The 21,741-nt window shown below is 35.7% G+C and overlaps 2 protein-coding genes across 3 annotated transcripts; both read left to right on the top strand.

Moving 5' to 3' along the window:
- Positions 1-245: 245 nt before the first annotated feature.
- kiaa2013 (KIAA2013 ortholog) lies at positions 246-12,257 on the top strand. 2 transcript variants are annotated; one of them, XM_007247918.4, is made up of 3 exons: positions 246-2,177; positions 4,841-5,694; positions 9,289-12,257. In XM_007247918.4, exons 1-3 carry the CDS (start codon positions 1,232-1,234, stop codon positions 9,346-9,348), a joined length of 1,860 nt encoding a protein of 619 aa, XP_007247980.2. In that variant the 5' UTR covers positions 246-1,231; the 3' UTR covers positions 9,349-12,257. The 2 variants fall into 2 exon arrangements, with proteins under 2 accessions (XP_007247980.2, XP_007247979.2); XM_007247917.4 differs by having other exon boundaries at positions 249-2,177; positions 9,316-12,257.
- A 1,779-nt stretch (positions 12,258-14,036) lies between these two features.
- LOC125806166 (uncharacterized) lies at positions 14,037-21,530 on the top strand. The gene is made up of 4 exons (XM_049486101.1): positions 14,037-14,200; positions 16,634-17,726; positions 21,061-21,195; positions 21,312-21,530. The coding sequence occupies exons 1-4, from the start codon at positions 14,037-14,039 to the stop codon at positions 21,528-21,530; spliced, it is 1,611 nt and encodes a 536-aa protein (XP_049342058.1).
- The last annotated feature ends 211 nt before the right edge of the window (positions 21,531-21,741 follow it).

The following is a 21,741-nucleotide window of genomic DNA, read 5'->3' as shown; positions in this document are numbered from 1 at the left end:
CGTTATTTAGCTATACAAAAGACTAATATATATAATGCAGGACTGAGCTGTAAAAACGTGGAAAAGAGACATCATATCTATTTCTGAAGCGCTAAATGTGCTAAAACTGTTTAAAACACCAGAGGGAGCATAGCGAGGGAAAGAAGCAGGGTTTAGAGTGAGCTGAAGTGTCGTGAAGAACATCTAGCTAAACCTAGCACATATCTAAGAGAGTGCAGCTGATCCCGGGTCAGTCCTCGCTTACATTCAGCGCCTACAGTAGAGTAGGGGAGAAAATAAGCTACAGGGGAGGCTGATCTGAGACCAGCGCTGTGTGCACATACAACCACGACACTTCCGTGTACCAACCGACCTGCTGTGGTCTGACAACATTCAGATACAAACCAGAAATGTCAGAATGGGCTGCTGAGCTGCGCTGCTAGCGGCTGAAGTAATGGAGCACTGGTTGGTTTTACAGCTGGAAGAAGACGGAGAACGGATTGGAAGTGTGTGGTTAGAGCCGCAGTTTGATATTTAATGGAAAACGACGTCTCTTATAGACTTCTTTAGTTAGCTTGCTAAGCTAGTTAGCTCGCTAGGCTAAGCGGCCAAGAGATGGCCAAGCTAGCAGTCAGCTGACTGACTGACTGACTGACGAGCTTGCTAACCAGTTAGCTTAGCTTAGCTGGCTAACGCTAATTAGCTAGCCAGCAAAGTTTCAGGGGTAAGAAACTAGCTGCAGTTTGTGTACAAGCTAAACATTATTATTTGTATAGTATTATAAGGCTTGACTATTTCAAATTGGACGTTCTTTAAGTTCAGGGCGTTAAAAAGCTAAGAAGAGAGCAGTGAGCTGGCTGGAGAAAAAAGAAAAAAATTAATACATAGCATGTTAGCTAGCAAAACTAACTCTAAAACGAACTTTTCTGTAGAATGGCAGTGAGAAATTTCACGGTCCTGCCAGACTTTGCTGTCATTTGTTTGTTCCCAAGCCGTCATTCATTTAACGTTAGCTAAAGTTAGCTTAGTTAAGTGAAGGTTCTCACACCTCTGCTTAAAACTGCCACCCCACTCCTAAGCAGCAGCATTAATAGCTATCTGTTATCTATCAGGTGTCAGGAAGTCTGTTGTTGACCCCTTTATTAACTTCTCACATCTCACACTTTTATTGCTTGGTTTAGCTAGTTTAGCTCCCTCTAAAGAAAGAGCAATCATTAAGTGGTCAAAGGCCAGTAAGGAGCAGTTAGAAGCCATGTGGCTCCAGCAGAGGTTAAAAGGACTCCCCAGCTTGCTCTCAAGCAGCTGGGCCAGGCGCATGCTTGTTGGGCTGCTCCTCTTTCTCATTTTCTACTGGTATCTGAGCTCAGATGGGATCTTGAAGCTCCTAAGCTTCTCTGGTGAAACTGGAGGAGCTGCTGGACTCTGCCTCCAGACTGATGTCAGCAGATGGACAGCACTTGTTGAGCGGGGAGAGGGCATCATTAACACCCCCCAGACGAAAGAGGCTGTTCCATTTGTGACAGGTAACGGACACTTCCTGGTCGATGTGGATTCAAACAAACTCTGGGTGACCTCATCCCTGCAGCCAGGTTCAGCCCCAGTTCACCAGTCAGAGTATTCTCCTATAGTAAGATGGCAGGTGGCTGGGAAGCGAGCCGAGGCCCAGGCCAAGATGCTGTGGTACCGGAAAGGCTCTGTGCTGTCTTCCCGGTGCATCCTCCTGGGCAGCTCCCAGTCTTCCCGGGACTGTGTCATCATCCGGGAGGAATACATAGCCCATCGTAGCAGACCTAATGTCTACCTTCAGAGGGTTCATATAAGGAACCCAACAGACAAATCAGCATCAGTGGAGGTGTCCATGGACTCGCCTAGTTTCCGCAGCATTGCCGAGAAGGTGGAGGACAAAGAGTTCATGCTGTCCTCTGGAAAAGTTCTCACAGAAAGGAAGGACATAGTCTTGGTGGCTGTTGCCTCAAAAAGACTTAGCACGAGGTTCCAGATCCCTGCAAAGTCTGAGCACACTGAAAGCATAGTGAGTGTCATTCACACTTCAGAGCCCATCGAGCCGTCCAAGGTGGACGAGACCTTCGGAAAGCTTCGAGAAGCTGTCAGGAGAGAGATGGCGGAGGTGCTGCGAGCCAATGTGGATGATCTTGTGGAGGAACATCAGCAGGCTTGGATGGATCTTTTCATATCTGGCAAGTCCACTAAACATACAGCATTTTATTGGGATGCACTGAAATGAATGATAAATAATTATTGGTCATGTCATCAAGTTTGATCACATTATCAAAAACATCATAGAATTTTTTTGGGTTTATTTGGTCATTGTTATATGTATATGTGGGTATATATTCGGTACATACCTAGTATTCATTCTGCTCTCCTAGCATTTATTATATTAACATCTGATGGAGGTTATGCTTATTTCATGTTTTGATAGGGGAGAAATATCAACTATTTTCCTCTTTGTCAGCCTTTAAATATTTGCTTATTTAATTTTCCAATAAAGAACTGAGGCAACTGTAGCTAGCAAGTAATAGAAGCTCATACCCCACCAATTAGCACAGTGCAAACTGCATGACTGAATCATCAGACTTGCCTCAAGTAATGTGTTTGTAAGTCACCTCTATACTCAGTAGTGTACTAATGGGTAATATGCCATTAAGTTCTACACATTTACTCTTTTTGTGCTCGTTTTGGACCAATCCTAAAACATAATGCCTGTACATGGAATTCAACTCTCATATATTCCAGGAGATATTTCTAAATTACAAGCATTGTACATATTTCTGACACATTCACTGTGTCATAAATCTACACAAAATATGGGGTCTCTGAGACCTCTTGCTGAATTTGTTCAAATTAAATAATTTCAGCACATCTCTTTTTACACTGCTCTGCATTTTCTAATGCAGCTTTTGAAATGTATATATTTATGAACATGGACTAAAGTACGACCTACATTTAAGCTTTAGAACTGCTGGTACACTGTTCTATGTGTGTAAATTGTTTTATAGTTATATCATAAAGTGTTAGAGACCATATAAAGCAAGTCTGTTGACTGTGAGCCGATCCCAACATAATGTGTTTTGAGATGTGTGCAGTGATTCAGGCATTCAGGTTGCACAATTCTAATTCTGTAGCAGAGGAGATTACTAATTAACATACAACTTTCAAACTAAAGAAGTAAGAATTGTTTGTTAAGAGTACACTAGGGCTGCACATAGGGCTGGGTGATATAAAAAAAGGATTTTGATATTTTTGAATAAGCGATTCTCAATTAAGATTTTTATTTTTTACATAACTTCTGTTGTTGTAAACAGACAGCTACATTTAAAGTTATGCGCAAGCTACAGTTTCCTTTACATTTATTTTTTTAGATGAGTAATCAGCACACCGCTTCAACCTTACATGCAGCTTTTATATTAAACATGGTGTTAACATAACATGCTTGTATTTCAGTAATGGAAAAGTGTCAAATATTAAAATAACTGCCACAGAAATACAGAAACTGACAAAAAACACAAACCTAACTACTGAGAATTTCTGTGGCAGCTTCTGTATGTAAAGATGTACAATATTGATTATCCCATTTTAAAATTGCATTAAAACAGAAATTCAATTAAATTAAATATATTGTTTTAACATCAATATCGCAATGTACACATGCAGGACATGCAATCTTTTGTGCATTAAACATTTCAAAACTTTTTTTCTGTTTAATACGAGAAATTCACCCTGTTCTCATTTTACATGACATTATCTGCCAGATTATTGATTGTCTACCTAATTCCATTAATACCATGACATGTTTATTTATTTTTTTAATACAATGCAGCTCTAGAGGACACTCATTTGAATGTTTCCTTGTAGCTCTGCAGGTTTATATTTATAGAAGGAGTGTATGAAATATATAGCAGGAACTTTTTTGCATAGCATCGTCCAAGTCTATAAAACATCATAATTTCAGGCTTTGCATGGTCAAGTATTATAAGTAAACTGCTTTCTGCAAAAGCATTTGCTGAACTCGGTAGTATAGATCCCAAAGCCAGGGCACACAGCCTTTCTTTACAACTTTCCATCTTTTTGATGCTGCCGAATGCCCGCACTGCCCTTACTGTTTTTGTGTGTACTGCACTTTGTGTACAAAACTAATGCAGCAAAAGTACACTGAGTACCAAACGCAGTGTGAGAGAATTTAAGTTATCTAACTGTGTGGCAAAAAGAAACATATTTTTGATAGCAAGTGATCATCCACTTGTTTTTCCTTAGAGTTAAGTATTAAATAATGGATTTTAAAAATGAAAAGAAAATAATGAATGTTTGATTGGCAAAATTAAAATATATTTATATAAGCTGTGTCAATTGCTTCAAAATAATTGTATAATTCGCAACAGTTTTTTGTGGTTAATCATGATTGTAAGCATTATTAAAAAAAAAAATCATAAATTCTGGTTCTTCCCTCTGTTTTTGGGAGGAATACAATAATAATTGTGCAGTGTGTTTTGCCTGGCAAACAGATAAGAGACATTTATTTACTTTATTTAGCATTTTTGATGTTTTTTAAAATTAGAATCTGTTAACTGAGTTTACATAGCTAATTTAAACCTCTAATATATCACCAGGCTTAGATAACAATGCAACCTTATTAATTTGCATTAAAGTTTACAGATTATCGTAATGTTGCCAGCACTATTACAGACTGCTATTGTTGCCTTAGATTGGAGACCTTAAATACAACTGTCTATATTATCTAATTTAAGAGAGCTAAATATATATTGTTACTGATCTATAAATCAGTATTTTCAAATATTTTTTACCTCCTTATTTGAGTTGTTTAATTTATTTTGTCTTTTAGGTGTGGAGATCAGAAAAATCACGGATGCCCACACTCCCTCAAGCCGCACAGTAAACACTACCCTGTACTACATCCTCTCAGCCTCTATGGCGCCCCTGCTGGACAGTGGTATCACTGCAGAGGAGCACGACAGGCTAGAGTCCAGCCTGAACTATGCGGACCACTGCTTCAGCGGCCACGCCACCATGCACGCCGAGAACCTTTGGCCAGGACGGGTGAGCAGCGTGGCTCAGATCCTGCAGCTGGTCAACCTCTGGACCCTGACCCTCCAGAAGAGAGGCTGCAAGGTGCTGGTGGCGGCTGGCACACACGGACTGATGCAGGGCATGGTGTTGAGTTTTGGTGGCCTGCAGTTCACAGAAAATCACCTGCAGTTCCAGGCAGACCCAGAGGTCCTGCACAATAGCTATTCTCTGCGTGGCATCCACTACAACAAAGACCTGATCAACCTGGCTGTTCTGCTGGATGCAGAGGGCAAGCCGTTTCTGCACGTGTCCGTCAAACCCCAGGAGAAACCGGTGAAGTTGTACGCCTGTGAGGCTGGGTGCATGAACGAGCCCGTGGAGTTGACCTCCGAGTTGCGTGGCCACACTTTCCCAGTAATGGTGACTCAGCCCATCACGCCTTTGTTGTACATTTCTACGGATCTGACGCACCTGCAGGATCTGCGGCACACGCTGCACGTGAAGGCCATCCTGGCCCATGAGGACCACATGGCCAAGCAATACCCAGGGCTGCCCTTCCTCTTCTGGTTCAGTGTGGCTTCACTCATCACCCTCTTCCATCTCTTCCTCTTCAAGCTCATCTACAACGAGTACTGTGGGCCAGGGGCCAAGCCGCTCTTCAGGAGTAAGGTATAAAGCCGCGAAGGAAGCAGCCAGTCTGCCATCATTTCGGGTGGTCTCGGGTGGTGACCTGTGGTGGTGAATCTCCTCCTCCCTTAACCCCCTTTCGCTCTATTTTAGCCGCAACCTCTCAAACTCTGCTTCCAGAGATAGTTCTGGAAACATCAAAGTACTGACGATGGTTTCGGTAACCCTCGAAACTTACAATCTCCCGTAATTGGAGAGTTAAGGCTTGTTGAAGATTTTGCTTCTACTGAATCCTCTACAATCATCAGTCTGGATGTGTTTCTGATGTGAACCTTCTCGCTATCTGAAAGCACCAGTGTAATTGTGGTTGGCACTGCTACGTGAAGAACGAACAATTGTGCTCAAGTTTTTTTTTTTCTTTCCTATTCTCGTTGATACGATTTAGAAATTACTTGTGAGTCATAAATTAACAAATATTTATTTTTTATACAAAGGCTGACGTTCAGTTTGCAGAATAACACGTTGCAAATTAATTTTATCGCACAGATTTCTTGAATGTAATTTATGTCAGTTTGAAACAAAGACTTGCTCCTCCTTTTTTCATGTAGACACAACACATTTTACCGTTTGAGGAACAACGTAATGTGAAATAGTGGACAAGTGGACAAGGATTTGCGTTTTATTTAAAAAGAAATTGTGCATAAACTCTTCACTGGTGCCTTCAAGCCTTTCTTCTTCCAAATTGGTGCAGGGGATTCTTTTGTCTTTGCTGTCCGCCATTTTCCAGTGGGTTTTTTTTTTTTTTTGTGTGTGTGTTCTTGTTGTTGTTTACATGTCTCTCTTTATTTTTAGACTATTGTTTGTACCACCTTGGGTAATTTTCATACACTAGTCTGAGGGTATAAAATGAGATACTTGACCGGCAAAGTTGGAGCATTGCGCAAAGTATCATCAAGACCTGCTGAAATGTTAAATTGTCATTGCTGTTACATTCAGGAAGCGTAGAAAAAAAGCCTAGTAGCCTAATGTTAATAGGGGGTTGTATGGACAGTATAGTGTAATGTGTAAGGTGGTTAATCTTATATCAGTTTTTCATATCAAAGATTTGTGTGCATATTCTTAAGCCCACTGCTCTGTTATTAAATAAACATACCATACCAACCAAGGGGTTATTTTCCCAAGCAGGATTTCTCACTTTAGACATATAACATAAGCCCAGATTCTACACTGTTCATTAGGAGAAGAACTGAGAGGTATTCCTATTGGACAGTCCTCACTTTCAGACTTGATTTATCTTATAAATAAAAGTCCTGCATTGAGGAGTAAATGTCAGATGTTTTCTATAGTAATAAATACAAATGTTACTGAGGTCTACCAAACTACATACATACAGTTTTTTTCATATTTTCATACATTTTCAGAAAAGCACCTGTGTCATACTGTGTCTTAGATCCTCCATCTATCTTAACATATTTTTGGTAATTGATCTGCTCTCTCAAACCATGTCAAGAATTCAGTTCTTTATAATTCAGTTCATAGGTGGGAAAAACTAACTAAAAAAAGAAGTCTTTATTAATGTGCAGGAATCGCATTGATAGCAACACGAACAACATGAGTTTTTGGTGCGAATTGGATGGGAAAAAAATCAGGGTCAAAGTTTGCTTGATTTTCTGTTGTTTTTTTTCCCTCTCCTTTCCTATTCGCTTTGAAATCCTTGGGTGCGGATTCGTTGTGGTGTGGAATTTGTTGTGTTTTTATATTGACTCACTGCGATTAAATTAACAAATCAACAGTGAACTGTCATCTTCATTAATGTCTCAACTGAGAGAGTGTTTCTTTTTTTTTTTTTTTTTTTCGGGTGACACACATTGGTTTGACCATATTAATGGAAAATATGGTTTATTAAATAGGTTTGGGCAATACAGACTAGGTCATCAATATTAAAAATATTGTGATGTAAGCATTAGCATTTTGGTATTAGTATTATTGTTTCTGTCGATTTATACCCCTTAATAGCCACTCATCGTCTAACAGCTACCCCTAGTATAATAATGTCAGAATGCAAAGTGTTCTTCGGGGTCCTTCCCAGGCACCGTATCCAAATTCCGTAGAACAGGATTTACAGCTTGAGACAGAGTGATGCAATCATGGCAACATGGACAAGAATCCCAACATTCTTCCAACATCTTTTAAAACCCGTAACACAAGAACTGAGATTGTTTTAAAAGCAAAAGGCCTCACCCTGAAAGTTTTCTGTGGGAGAATATTTTAAATATTACAAATTATAGGAAATTGTAGGAAAGTATTTGATCAGTTATCCTGCAAACCAAAACAAAAAATTCGTATTAAGTCAGGGCAACATTTTTCTGAAATATGTCTGATTCTAACATTCATGCCATCACTGTTTTTTCTAATAATCGTTCTGGACAGAAGTAGATCCTCTACTTTCTGTTTGGCACTTTTGTCTTGCGGGATAATGAAACCTTTGAGTGTATACTTTATAAAACATACTGAAAAAATAGTATTGCCTATTAATATGCAACTTGGATGCACCCACATTTTCTGACGGTTTGTTTTTTCGGCTCTTGCTCATAAATATTCATACATGTATACACATATCGCATCTGATTGGCTAACAGCACTGTGATGCCAGCTAGAGGAACAACAGTTAGAAAAGTTATGAAATATAAACATTTTTACACAAATAACAGTCTTTGCAATGTCATATGTTACTTTAAAACATGTGTAATCCCCTGCTAAGTGCAGTTCAGCCACTGACCTAGTCTTAGATTCTCTGTAAAACACAAAATCCACTGGAGATTCAATGTAAACCTGTGTAAACAGAGGTGGGTAGTCCAGGTCCAGAAAATAAAAACTTATTCGGGTTGCCTGAGCCACAGCAGAGCCGCCCAAGCAGTTGGAACAAAACCCCGGGGTTTTACTTTCAACTAGTGTAAACAGAACTATTTTGTAAAATACACCTACCAATCTCAGTTGCACATCCCTGGTGGTGTTCCATAGAAAATTGTTAGCTCTGAATTACTGGGCAAAGCATATAACACTAATGTGTTATTTGCGCAAATAACACAGGAATGAAGTTGAACTTGCCCTGGTGTTCCTAGCGCTGTTAGCTCCTGTCTGAAGAGATGTGTCAGCCTGGCTTAAGCTCTGTCTGTGTTCGGTCACAAGCCAACGTGTTCGAGGCCATGAACTCACGTGTTGATGTAAACACGATGCTTTTACTGATCGACTCGTTTTTCTGAATATTTTCTTTTACTAGCTACTGCAGACAATAGCGGTTGAAGAACAGTGTCATGTGCAGCATGCATATACAACTCAGAGAGACCTATTGTATTTCACAAGTAAAAAAGTAAATTTTAGCGGAATGAGATCTTTAATAATGATTTGATCAGTTTTGTCTGTATGGCCCAGCCCTATTAACTATGAATTACATTTGCACAAAGATATTGCACTTTTAAACTGATTGAACATTTAAACAAAAGTTTGTTTGGTATTTTAATATACAGTAGCTATTTACACACATCTACAATGTTGTCAAAATGAATTTAAGCATTCATCAGAATTGTTATAAATCTGTTTATCTCTGACGTCTGCCTGTGTAATATCTGTCTCCAGCTTAATGATGAAGTCTGTCTCCATCAGGTACTGAAGACAAACGATGAAACGGAACTGTAAGATCATCCCATTCAGCAAGTTCGAAGGACAACGATGGAAAAATGTGGAAACAAGTATGTTCACTTGGCGTCATCTTTTCAAAATCCTCAGGCATCTCTTTGAATAGGGAGATTCCGAAACTATACTGGAATACTGATGGTCACATTACCTTTTGATCTACATATTTCAAACCACTGTTAAAATCTGATTAAAACCTTATGATTAACATCTAGCATTTTGCTCAATAATTGCACAAACATGATTTTCCAGCTTAAACATTTCTACTGTCAGATCTTCACATACCTGATCACAACATAACATTTGGCTGTGCTTTTTAAAATGCAAGAGTTTATTTGACTGTAAGACTGCAAATTATTGCACCTGTTGAGCGTTACACAAATTTTTGTCATTAATTTATTTTCTTAAAGTAAGGGGAAAAAATGAGAGACCATTTAAAAACTTTGATTTTACCAATGTGAAAACCTCTGAAATATAATCAAGAGGAAGATGGATGATCACAAGCCATGCTTTTTGTTTTGATTGTGTCACTAAAATTTTCTTTTCTCTGGTCTGGAGGTGTATGTACCACCTAGGCATTCCACTAGGTGGTAGTGTCTCCAGTAAATTCTGAAAGAGACTTGGGTTCAGCACCACAGATTTTCTCATTTGCCTCATTTGCCTGACCTTATCATGAAACAAAAAATGTAAAAAATTAATTTGAAACAAATCCAGGCAATATTGACTCATATTCAGTTTATTAGAATACATATAAACTTTTTGGTTATTACATTTTAGGTGCTTTTGGTTTGTTTTATCTAAATTCATGTTCTAATGAAATGAAGAATAACTAATGGTTAACACATACAGCTCTGAAAAAAAAAATGAAAGACCATTTAAAAACTGTGATTTTACCAAAGTGAAAACCTCTGAAATATAATCAAGAGGAAGATGGATGACCACAAGCCATGCTTATTTTTTTTTGCACCAGGAGTGGCATAAAGTTATCCAAAATCAGTGTGTAAGACTGGTGGAGGAGAACATGCCAAGATGCATGAAAACTATGATCAAAAACCAGGGTTATTCCATCAAATATAGGTTTCTGAACACCTAAAACTTTATTAATATGAACTTGTTTTCTCTGCATTATTTGAGGTCTGAAAGATCTGCATCTTTTTTGTTATTTCAGCCATTTCCCATTTTTTGCAAATACATGCTATAAATGATACAATTTTTATTTGGAATTTGGGAGAAATGTTGTCCGTAGTTTATAGAATAAAACAACAATGTTTATTTTACTCAAACATATACCTATAAATAGCAAAACTGGAGAAACTGATTCAGAAACTAAAGTGGTAATTTTTTCCAAAGCTGTATGTAAAAAAACATATGCAAAAAGCGGTGCTATATATTAATGCTCCTGGTGACAGACTGCTGACTGCAGACATAAGAGATTCTAAGATACACAGTTCATTTAGAATATTATGAGTTAGAATAATGCTTTTGTTTTTCCTCATGTGTTAATGTCCTTTTTTCACTATGTTCTTGAATTGTCAGGACCCCACTGACAGGAATATTTTTGGGTGCTGGGTCATTTATTCACTGCAGTGACACTAGTGTGTATTGTGCTGCTAAGATACAGCAGTGCTGCTGGAGTTTTTAAACACGGTGTCCACTCACTGTCCGCTCTATCAGACACTCCTACCTATAACTGCCTATAACCTTGTAAATGTCAGAGTCAGAGACAGAAGCTCATCTGTTGCTGCAGTTTGTGTAGAAAGAAGAAGGTGCTCAAACAATATTCTGTCTGGACTGTGAAATGTATCACATCTAATGAAGGCTTCTATTTACAGTATGTAAACAATCCTAAGTTTTATATCGTTTATTTCCTATTTAAAATTGAAACTTCAGTTAAGTTATTTGAAATTAAATGACTAATTTAACATCCTAACACTCTACATTTGATCTTATTGTAATGTAATTAGCTATAATGTTACATCGCATCTTTATATATTTAAAAGATTCTGCAAAGCTACACAATCATTGCACAGGAACCATGAAGCCAAGAGAGTAGTTTATGGTTATTTGTGTGTGAAAGATTTAAGTCATTGCTGTAATGTTACTGTAAATGCAGTATGTTAAACTGTATGCTACACAGTTAGTTTGCCAAGGGTAATCAACACTTAAAAAGAGTGTTAAATTACCAGTGTCAGTGTCAAAATGTAGCACTCTCAGGGCTCTATTTTACCCCTACGCAAGGCATGTTGCGATGCTTTTTGCTGTCTTACCCCCTGTCAGCAGTCTGTTTTCAGGCCTTGAGCCCTTTAAAAAGTGGCAGAGTTTAGGAATATATTAATGCTGATGGGCGTGGTAATCTGGAGGTGTGTTCAGGTAAATATCTGGTGTGTTTCTATCTTTGAAGCGAGAAATACAGGTGCGCCACTGTCTTGGTTTAAACCCTGTCGACAGTCAGCTGCCCAATCTTCGCCATGCAGGAGCACTGTGTGCATTGTGCACGCTTAACAGGGTACACCCTGCTCGTTACACAAGCAATTCCAGCATTTACATCAACATTAAACATAATAAAGAATAAAATTACATTGCTGTTCCCTTACTTTTGCACTATAGATCGCTAAAATAGGGCCCTCTGTGTTAATTTTACACTAACTCTGTTGATTTTACCCTGGGAAAACTTACCCTGTAGACATGTGTGTGTGGGTGTGAGGGGGATATGCAACAATGGTAGATCTGTATTTTTCTTGCCTTTTGATATTTGCTTTCATTTGAATAAGAATGTGTGATTGATTTCTAAATATTACGATTGTTTTTTAAACATAGATTTTACATTTGTAATTTATGGGGGAATGTTAGTTCTTTTGTAAGAAGTTCTGTAAATAAAGCTTAATAAATACAATTAAATCGTAATACAAATTGTATGTGCTGATTGTCTGTAAAATTCAGCATAAACAAATAAACTCTTTAATACTCTTTTTTGAGTATTAAAAATTTCCAAAGTAGGTAAGGATTTTTCAATTGTCTTTAAAAATATCTTAAGTTTATAAAATCAGAAGTACTTTAACACAAAATAAACTGTTTATGTATTTTATTTTCTATATATGATTATTGAAAAACAAAAAATATACAAAATCAACATGACAGCAATTGTTTTAATATGTCCTACTTTAGCCTTGTCCCCAAAACAAAAAAAACCTTGAAGCATTACCTGGTAACCAGTGTGCTTGGAGGAAAGCGCAGCGACCCAGCTCTGATACATCAAAATACTAGGAACATATTGGCTTTTTTTAATGAATATGCCAAAATCCTAAGTAAAGTGCTAAAGAATACAGAAAAGAATTAATTAAATTTGTTGGAATAATTTTTTCTGTATTCTGCCAACTGGCAAAGTGTACAGTACAGGCCAAGAGTTTGGACACACTTTCTCATTCAACATGTTTTCTTTATTTTTATGATTATTTACATTGTAGATTCTCACTGAAGTCATCAAAACTATTAATGAACACATGTGGAGTTTTATGTACTTAACAAAACATGACCTGGCCTCCACAGTCACCGGACCTGAACCCAATCCAGAGTGAAGGCAAAGGGGCGAACAAGTGCTAAACACCTCTGGGAACTCCTTCCTTCAAGACTGTTGGAAAACCTTTTCAGGTGACCACCTCTTAAAGCTCATTGAGAGAATTCGAAGAATGTGCAAAGCAGTAATCAGAGCAAAGGATGGATATTTTGAAGAAACTAGAATACAAAAAAAGTTTTCAGTTATTTCCCTTTTTTTTGTTAAGTACACAAAACTCCACATGTGTTCATTTATAGTTTTGATGCCTTCAGTGAGAATCTACAATGTAAATAGTCATGAAAATAAAGAAAACGCATTAAAAAGAGAGAAGGTGTGTCCAAAATTTTGGAAATGTTCTGAAATATGTGATGTAGTAATGGTTTGCATCAAAACATTATTAAAATGTTTTTAGACAACATCACTAGTCAGATAAAATAATTTAGAAAACATATAAAGTGACTTACCTTTTATAAAAATACAATAAGTAAAATTCAGCACAATAAAAAAACATAATAAAATTGATACATAAACAAATGTATATCAAACTGATTCATATTTGAGGAATGAGTTATTAAATGTTGTTCAAATTATTTTTACCCAGTATGCAATAGCAATAAACAAATAACTAATGAATTTTTAAAAAATATTTATTTAAAAAATAAAAAGTCCATATTCCAATATAAAAATGAATGACTAAACATAAAAAGGTTTAATAAGAAACAATCTAGGAACTGAATGAACATTCAATGTACCTTTGTATCTTTGAATGCTTAATTAAAAACCTTCTAATTTCAGCACTCTAGACCTTATCCTAAAATCATTCAAACTAGACATTGGGCAAAATAAGACGAGTGTGAACTGAGAACCTGAGGCCTGATAAAAATGTATCAGAATATGCAAAGATGCACAATATGGCCCCTCATTAAGCAGCTCATCATTCTGTATTCAGAGCCCTCTCTGTGTAATGAGGCAACGTCACAGACTGAATTCTGTTACGCCAGCAAAGGGGAGGAAGAAGCTCGGACGAGGGCACTCACAAAAATCATGATAAATAAGAGCAGAACTGCTGGAGCTGGATTTGAGTCACTTGTATAAAGTACTTGCGTTTAGTTGGTGTAGATCACAGGAGAGGTAGCTCATGTCATCACTGGAGCAGATGAAAAAGGACTGCCTGCCTTCTGGAACCCTGTCCTCCACCTCTTTAAAAGGCACTTTAACTAAAATCCAGAGCAGAAGACACAAAGGAAAGAAACTCCTAGTAAATGACCAAGAGGAGACGGACGCAGAATGTGATATCTGCAGGTAAGAGGTTTTACTTTACATCATGACGAGGTTAAACATCTGTAATGCAGTTTTTTTAACGAATTAATATGATATGTTAATTAGTAATAATATATCAGATCTGCAGCTCTGATTACAGATATCTATAATTACTTTTTTATTAATATAAATTATAATTCGAGATATCTACACTGTAATTATTACCTGTGAAAACTCAAAAATAAAAATTTAATTGTTGAAGAAAATTAGTGACAGTAAAAACTTAAGTTAAAGATATCTCCTATCTAATTCTGACTAGAAAAAAATCCAGGTCTATTTATAAATTAATCCTGAATAATACATTTGCTAAATTATTGATCAATTTCGATTCAGATCAATTTAAGGGATTCATTTAATTAATTTATTCATTTTACTAGAAGTGGTGTGCATTTCTGATATGTGGATTGTTCTATGTCTATATACATGTATTTTGTATATCTACAATCCAAGATGATAAAATTATTGGGAAGTTTTACTAGTGACTAGTAAAAAAGTAATTGCACATAAATGTAAGTGGAGATTTTTCTAGTATAAATATCTCTATTATATATAATAGAGAGTAAAGTTTCATGTAAATCAATGATAACATGACTAATCAAAATAACTTTTAGGATATGTCATTTTGATAATGTAGACAGAAAGACGTTTTAGACCTGATCTGTGATGAGGGGAGTATCAACTAATAAAAAGTGATAACTAGTAATGTTTTGCATATAGAAAAAAAAAGAGTAAAATTTCATATACAGTGCCCGTTTAGTTGTTCAGTAGTGCTGTATGGCCCAGACAAGCTTTTTTTATTTTCTCATCTTTGCAATAACTTTATCACTGCACCAAACCTGTCAGACCTCTTATTCTTCTCTTCACTGCTAAAACTGAGACTCCATCCAGTGTTAAGCTGAGCTAAAGCTTTTGTCATGTGGGTCAGCCAGACCTCTTTCTGTTCCAGCACTGCTTTACTACAGACAAACATTTTTTTTTTATTCATTTCCAAAGCTCAGTTTATTTCCATTACTACTTACCAGACGTAAGCTGTAAACCAATTAAGTGTTTGCTAAACATCACCCCCTCTTCACCCCCTCTTTTTTAAACAATATATATATTTTTTACAATATGCTTTTACAATATACAAAAAATAGTTTTCCTTTTACAATACTAAAATTTCTTTTTTCATTTTTTAATTTACTTATTTTCCTTAAAGACCTTGCTGGCAGTTTAACGCAAAATTGTGTACACTGGATCTTATTTACAGTGACTTACAAGGTTATTCCTATTTCAAAGGTGGGTCAATATAGCGCTAGCAGTCTTGCCCAGTAACTCTTATTGGTGTAATGCAGCACAGTCACCCAGATTGGGAATTAAACCCTATTCTCCCAAATAATGTGGAAGCTCACTGCACCATACCAACCAATGCCCGGTTACTAATTGGACCTGAAGAGCTTAAATGGCAAAACTAAGGGAAAAAAAATTAAGTGTTCTAAAACTTTTGACTGGTAGCGCACATTAGTGATGACATTTGACTAAAATAAAAAAGTAAGTTTAGCACTTTATTTATTGAGCACCTTTCCTGGACAAGTCACAAATAAAATACTTAAATCAATTAAATATATATATATATATATATATATATATATATATATATATATATATATATATATATATAATTTGAAACATAAAATAATGTCAAAAATAATCATTCAGACACTGCTAAAGAAAATACAATTAAAAACGGTTTTTAAACTTATTTTAAAAACTGATATCTTTACTTTTATTTACATATCTGGAAACTGTGATTAAAAACCAAATTTGTGTTATTCAACCAAATTTTGATTTCTGAACTCTTAAAACTTTTTTCTGGGCATTATTTAAGGTCTGAAAGCTCTGCATATTTTTTGTTATTTCAGCCATTTCTCATTTTCTGCAAATAAATGCTCTAAATGACAATATTTTGACTTGGAATTTGGGAGAAATGTTGTCTGTAGTTTATAGAATAAAACAACAATGTTCGTTTGGTTAAACATATACCTATAAATATCAAAATCAGAGAAACTGATTCAGAAACTGAAGTGATCTCTTATTTTATTTTCAGAGCTGTATTTCAGAGTTGATATCTACAATGCCAGAATTTGAGATTTCACTGGTAAAAAAAATATGTTATGGCCTGTATTGCTGTAGTATCATTGTAGGCTAAAATGGCTTGGCCATAAACAACAACCTACTGTAACCGATTCATAATGAATTACATAATATTCCAACCTCAGGTAGCTCATTTACATACAGTACTATACAGTACTATTACTATACATTATATATGAAGTTTGATTAATTGTCCAAATTAGGCAGATAATAAACATGAAGAAGCATGAATATTTTTTTTTCTTTTTCCCTTCACAGTAACTCTCTCCCCGGTTGTGGCAGTCGCAGTCGCACAGTCCGCAGGATCCTGGTGGCCTGCGTCGTCTCGTTCCTCGCTCTGTTTTTCGCCATGGCCTTGGACTTCAGCTCCAGCTTGGCTCAGTGGCAGGTTACTGAGAACTGCCTGAGTGATCTGACCTCCTGTAGGACTAATGCCACGCTCCAGATTATCACTGAACTTCAAACGATGAGGAGCTCATGCTCATCAAATAAGAGCAGAGATGAAGAGTCATTACCATGCTCCTTATCTGATATATTGTCTGTGATCAACCACCGCTGTACAGCAGTAGAACTGGACAGTATTGGACAGCCTTGTGGTTCAGAACTTGCTGAGTTCTGTAGCCATCTTCAGTCTGATGTTTTGAACTTTGTTAATGAGACATTGGATGATGAACCGATTGATGGTATTAATGGAAGTACCATCACTCTTGTGATTGAAAAAGTATTATACATCTCTGGAATCCAAGATGTGGACATTAGTCTTCTGAAGCAAAGCTCAGACTGGGCTGATATACTAACTTTAAAACTTCTCGTCAAGCTGCAGGAACTCAACTATCAGTGGATGTTCAATGAAGGAGGACCAGACTTCCAGCACAAATGGTCTCAAACAATGGCCATTCTGATGATCCTTCAGAACCTGTCGGAGAGCTTTCAGAGCTGCTGGATGGAGAACCTTGGCCTGGAGCTCTACTTAACCCCAGAACCAAAAGTATCCCACCCACTTCTCACTCTCTACAGCCCTGGATTCTCTTTAGAAGGGGCCTCCATGCTCGTTCTCGCTCTGGAAAACATCCAGAACTGCTTTCTGGCCGGAACCACATTCACCCTAAAGATGAAATCCAGAGATATCTCCTCCAGCATCAGCCTAAAAATATGTCTCCTGACCATCGCGTGTCTCATCTACCCCATCGTGCTGCTCTCCTTTAAGGAAATGACAGAGTGGATCCAGGACTACGCTCAGAGTCTGAAGCATAGAACAGAAGACCTGAAGACTCAGAGGCGACTGGCTGAGGATCTCCTCCATCAGATGCTGCCCAAGTCTGTGGCCAAGCAGCTTCGCAGGAAAAGACACGTGGAAGCTGAGAGCTACGAGAGTGTAAGAGAAGTCAGACTTTAATTCACACATTTAAATTATTTATTTATTTATGGTTTTTTATTTAAAAAAATTAAGCTATTTAAACAATTCCAAAATAATTCTGTCTACCCTGTCATCTTGGGATAAACGTCCCTTTAAAAAAAGTAAATATAAAGTAAAAGTATAAAGTAAAAAGTATTTACTCTAATTTGTTACACCTAAATATATAAGGTTTTATATTCATGATTTAATTAGAATCTAACATATTATTTTCAAATTAAACAAAATATTTTTTTACACAAGGGCAAAAAATTGTTTTTTTTTTTTTTTTTTTTGGAAAAACCTAGTATTGTTGATACACCTAATTTGTTAAATAACTTAAAATCACTAAGCCAATTTTATATAACTTAAAAAGATTTAACATTCTAATCAAATGATTTAAGCAACCCAACCCAAACTACATATTATTTTTGTCAAATTATTTATTTTGAATATATTTTTAATAAGGAATGGATTTTAGGTAGTTTTAGGCGTTTTTTGACGTGTTTGGTCGGGAAATCATATTTCTTTTTATTAAACAACATAAAAGTTCATGTTAAATCAATAACATGTTTATTTTACTTTTCTCAGTGTAAGCTTTGAAATCAGTGACATCACAACCTTCACACGGTTTTATTTTCAACAATAATAACATTGACTTTCTCATATTTCTCATATTGTCTTAATATTTATCTGAGGTAAAGCTTAAGCTTTAGGTACAGATGATTGAAATAAGAATAAGGGTTTCTAAATTGTTTCTAAATTAAATGCCTATAAAGTAAATGCTCCCCATTTATTTATACTGTCAAACCTGAGAACTTTAGGTTTATCTTACTTTTGACTATTTAACTTTCAAATTTATTCATTTAACCAGTAATGATAATGTGGTACACTTCAACATAAAGATTATATAATGAATTAAAATTTATATTCTATATTATTTATTGTTCATTATTTGGCAAATGACAGCTCATTGTTGGCCTTCCTATTTTTGTAGTCTTATAAATATTATGATGTTTGTGTAGTCTTGTGAATATTCAGGATAATTCTAAATCTTCTCCTTCTGGGTTAAAGTAAAATGCTAAATTGTTTAAAGTTTTCTACAACAACAATGCTGTCTTCATCCTGTGTCCAACAGAACAAAATAAAAACAACTGAACAAACTCAATCAAATCTACAATTAATAAAATGTTGATTTCTCACAAAATATTACATTATTTTACTACCAACTGCTGTCTAGCCTTATTACAGTGTAATAACAAAGTAATAAAGTTAGATCACACAATCTGACCACACAATATATAAGAAGGCATAATTTCCACTAAGCTGCACAGACTGATGTAGGTTAAACTGCTGTTGTTGGAAACAGCATAGCTTTCAGAGAAGTGGTCAGTGCTCCATTTCTGCCTTTAACAAATCAAATTAATGTCTGAAAAGCAGTCCATATTCATTAGACATGTTGGCAAGATTGCAGTATACAGAAGGAACACATGCTCCCATTTTGTTTGTTCTTATTGTTGCAGTAATTGCCTGTAATTACGGTATTACATATTCATTAGGAGATAAAACAGCTTATGAGGGAGAGGGATAAAACTGTGTATCTCTCTGGGAAGGACACATTTATCAGACGAGACCCAGAGCAGGTCATTTTCATCCTTTAATATAATAATATTAAAAAATATACAATGTATTATATACAAAATATAAAAGTTTTGATCTGGTGCATCAGTGCAAACCAATTTCTTCAATGCAAACACATTTCAATACCTAAAATAAAGTAAAGACATGTAGGGCTAAATAATAATTAAAATGTAAAATATATAAATATATATATTTATGAAAGGATATTAAATTATTGAGAATCAACTACAGGCAAATGTACTACTTGTAATTTAAAGGCTATAATAATAACTGCTTATATAAAAAGTGAATAGCAAATAATAATCACAGTGGCTTTTTCAGTGTTTGCTTTAATTTACTGAGAAACTACTATTTTACATCTACTCTAAAATATTCACAATGTTCTTTAAAATATTCAATATTTACTTTTATGTATTCAGGTACTATAAAATATTGAGTATCTGCTTTAAAAATTAAGTGATTACTATAAAACATTTAGGAACTAAAATAAAATAACACTGTAAAAATCTGTAACTGCTTTATATTATTCAGTTACTACAATAATGTAATGTATACTACAATATTTCCTATATAATGTAACATCAGTTTTTGAAGTACAATTTGAGAACTTTACTTATTTCATAATATCCTAAAGATTTAACTAATGTAATTTTAGTAAAGTTCTAATTTTGTAAACTACATTCAACCCTTTCAGATTCTTACTTAAATAATGCAATAGGAAAATAGTCTAGAAAAAAGATGCAGAGACATTTAATTCTTTATTTAGATGGTTTGAAGTTCGAATCCCGTTCATGTAGCTTGCCATCAGCTGCCGGAGCCCTGAGAGAGCACAATTGGTCTTGCTCTCTCTCTGTGTGGGTAAATGGCGCTCTTTCCCCTCATCACACCAAAGGGTGATGTCGATCAGCATGAGGCGTCTGTGAGCTGATGTATCAGAACCAAGTCGCTGCGATTTCCTCCGAGTGTGCTGTGATGACTTCACATGTATCGGAGGAAGCATGTGTTAGTCTTCACCCTCCTGGTGTGTTGGAGCATCACTAGTGATAGGGGGAGTCTTAATGAGTGGGCTGTGTAATTGACCTTGTAAATTGGAGGAAAAAATGGAATTAAAATAAAAAAAATAAATCTTTATTTAGAAAGATTAAAGTAAAATCAAGTTAAATCAAAAACCAGTTATTAAGTAACTTCTGTAAATATTCAGAATCTGATCAATTAAATTTAGCAACTACTACCCAACACTTTGTGACAATCATGAAATATTCAGTAAATATAATAAATTATTAAATAACTAATATGAAATATTAAGCAAACTATCCAGGAACTATTATACAATAGTCAGTAGCGATGATATAATGTTCAAAGTCTGTCACAAAAAAATACAGTAAATGCTCTAAAATATATAATATAATATCTGGTAACTACAACAGATGAAGTTTTAATTAGTTACTACTATAAATATTCAGCAACCACTAAATGTTATTTGGTTTCTGTTTTAAAATATGTAGTATCTGCTATGTAATATTCTTTTACTATAGTAACTATAATTAATATGATTTCTTCACATTGTCTAATGGTGTTTATTCAAAATATATGTGTTTTATTATGTGTATTTTATGTAGTAAAATCTAAACGAGTTAAATAGTAGCACCCACTGATGCTGATGGTTTCTTTTCAGGTGACCATTTTCTTCTCAGACATCGTGGGCTTCACTGCTATATCAGCCTCCTGTACTCCACTGCAGGTTGTTGAAATGTTAAACAATCTCTACATGTGCTTCGACACACGCATAGACTCTTACGATGTTTACAAGGTAACCTGAATATATGTGTTAAATATATATATATATTACATAGATGTGGCCTGTCTTTTTTTTTTTAGAGCAGTGGCTTGCTGTTTATGTATATTCTGATTCTGTTTCTGGTTCAGGTGGAGACAATTGGTGATGCGTACATGGTGGTGAGTGGGCTTCCAGAGAGAAACGGGGAGAAACATGCAGATGAGATCGCTAAGATGTCTCTGGATCTGGTGGCGGCTGTGAGACAGGTTCTTGTTCCCCACATGCCCAACAAACGCCTGCAGCTCCGAGCAGGAATACACACAGGTAGAGTAAAAGTCCTGTCAGTGTTTACACACTTTACATTTTAATTCTTTCACACTTCAGGTTTAAAAAAAAAGTAAAAAAAAAAGATATATATATATATATATATATATATATATATATATATATATATATATATATATATATATATATATTAGTTAATTATGGTATTGATAGGATTTCTGGCCAGGTTATATTGGTCCACCTACTCAAAGAAGTTTTTTTTGTTTGTTTGTTGTTTTTACATTTTTCAAATGC

The sequence above is a fragment of the Astyanax mexicanus genome, chromosome 12, assembly GCF_023375975.1.
Source record: "Astyanax mexicanus isolate ESR-SI-001 chromosome 12, AstMex3_surface, whole genome shotgun sequence".
Classification (NCBI taxonomy): domain Eukaryota; kingdom Metazoa; phylum Chordata; class Actinopteri; order Characiformes; family Acestrorhamphidae; genus Astyanax; species Astyanax mexicanus.
The sequence above is the reverse complement of the archived record's forward strand: the minus strand, read 5'-3'. Positions and strand labels throughout refer to the sequence as shown.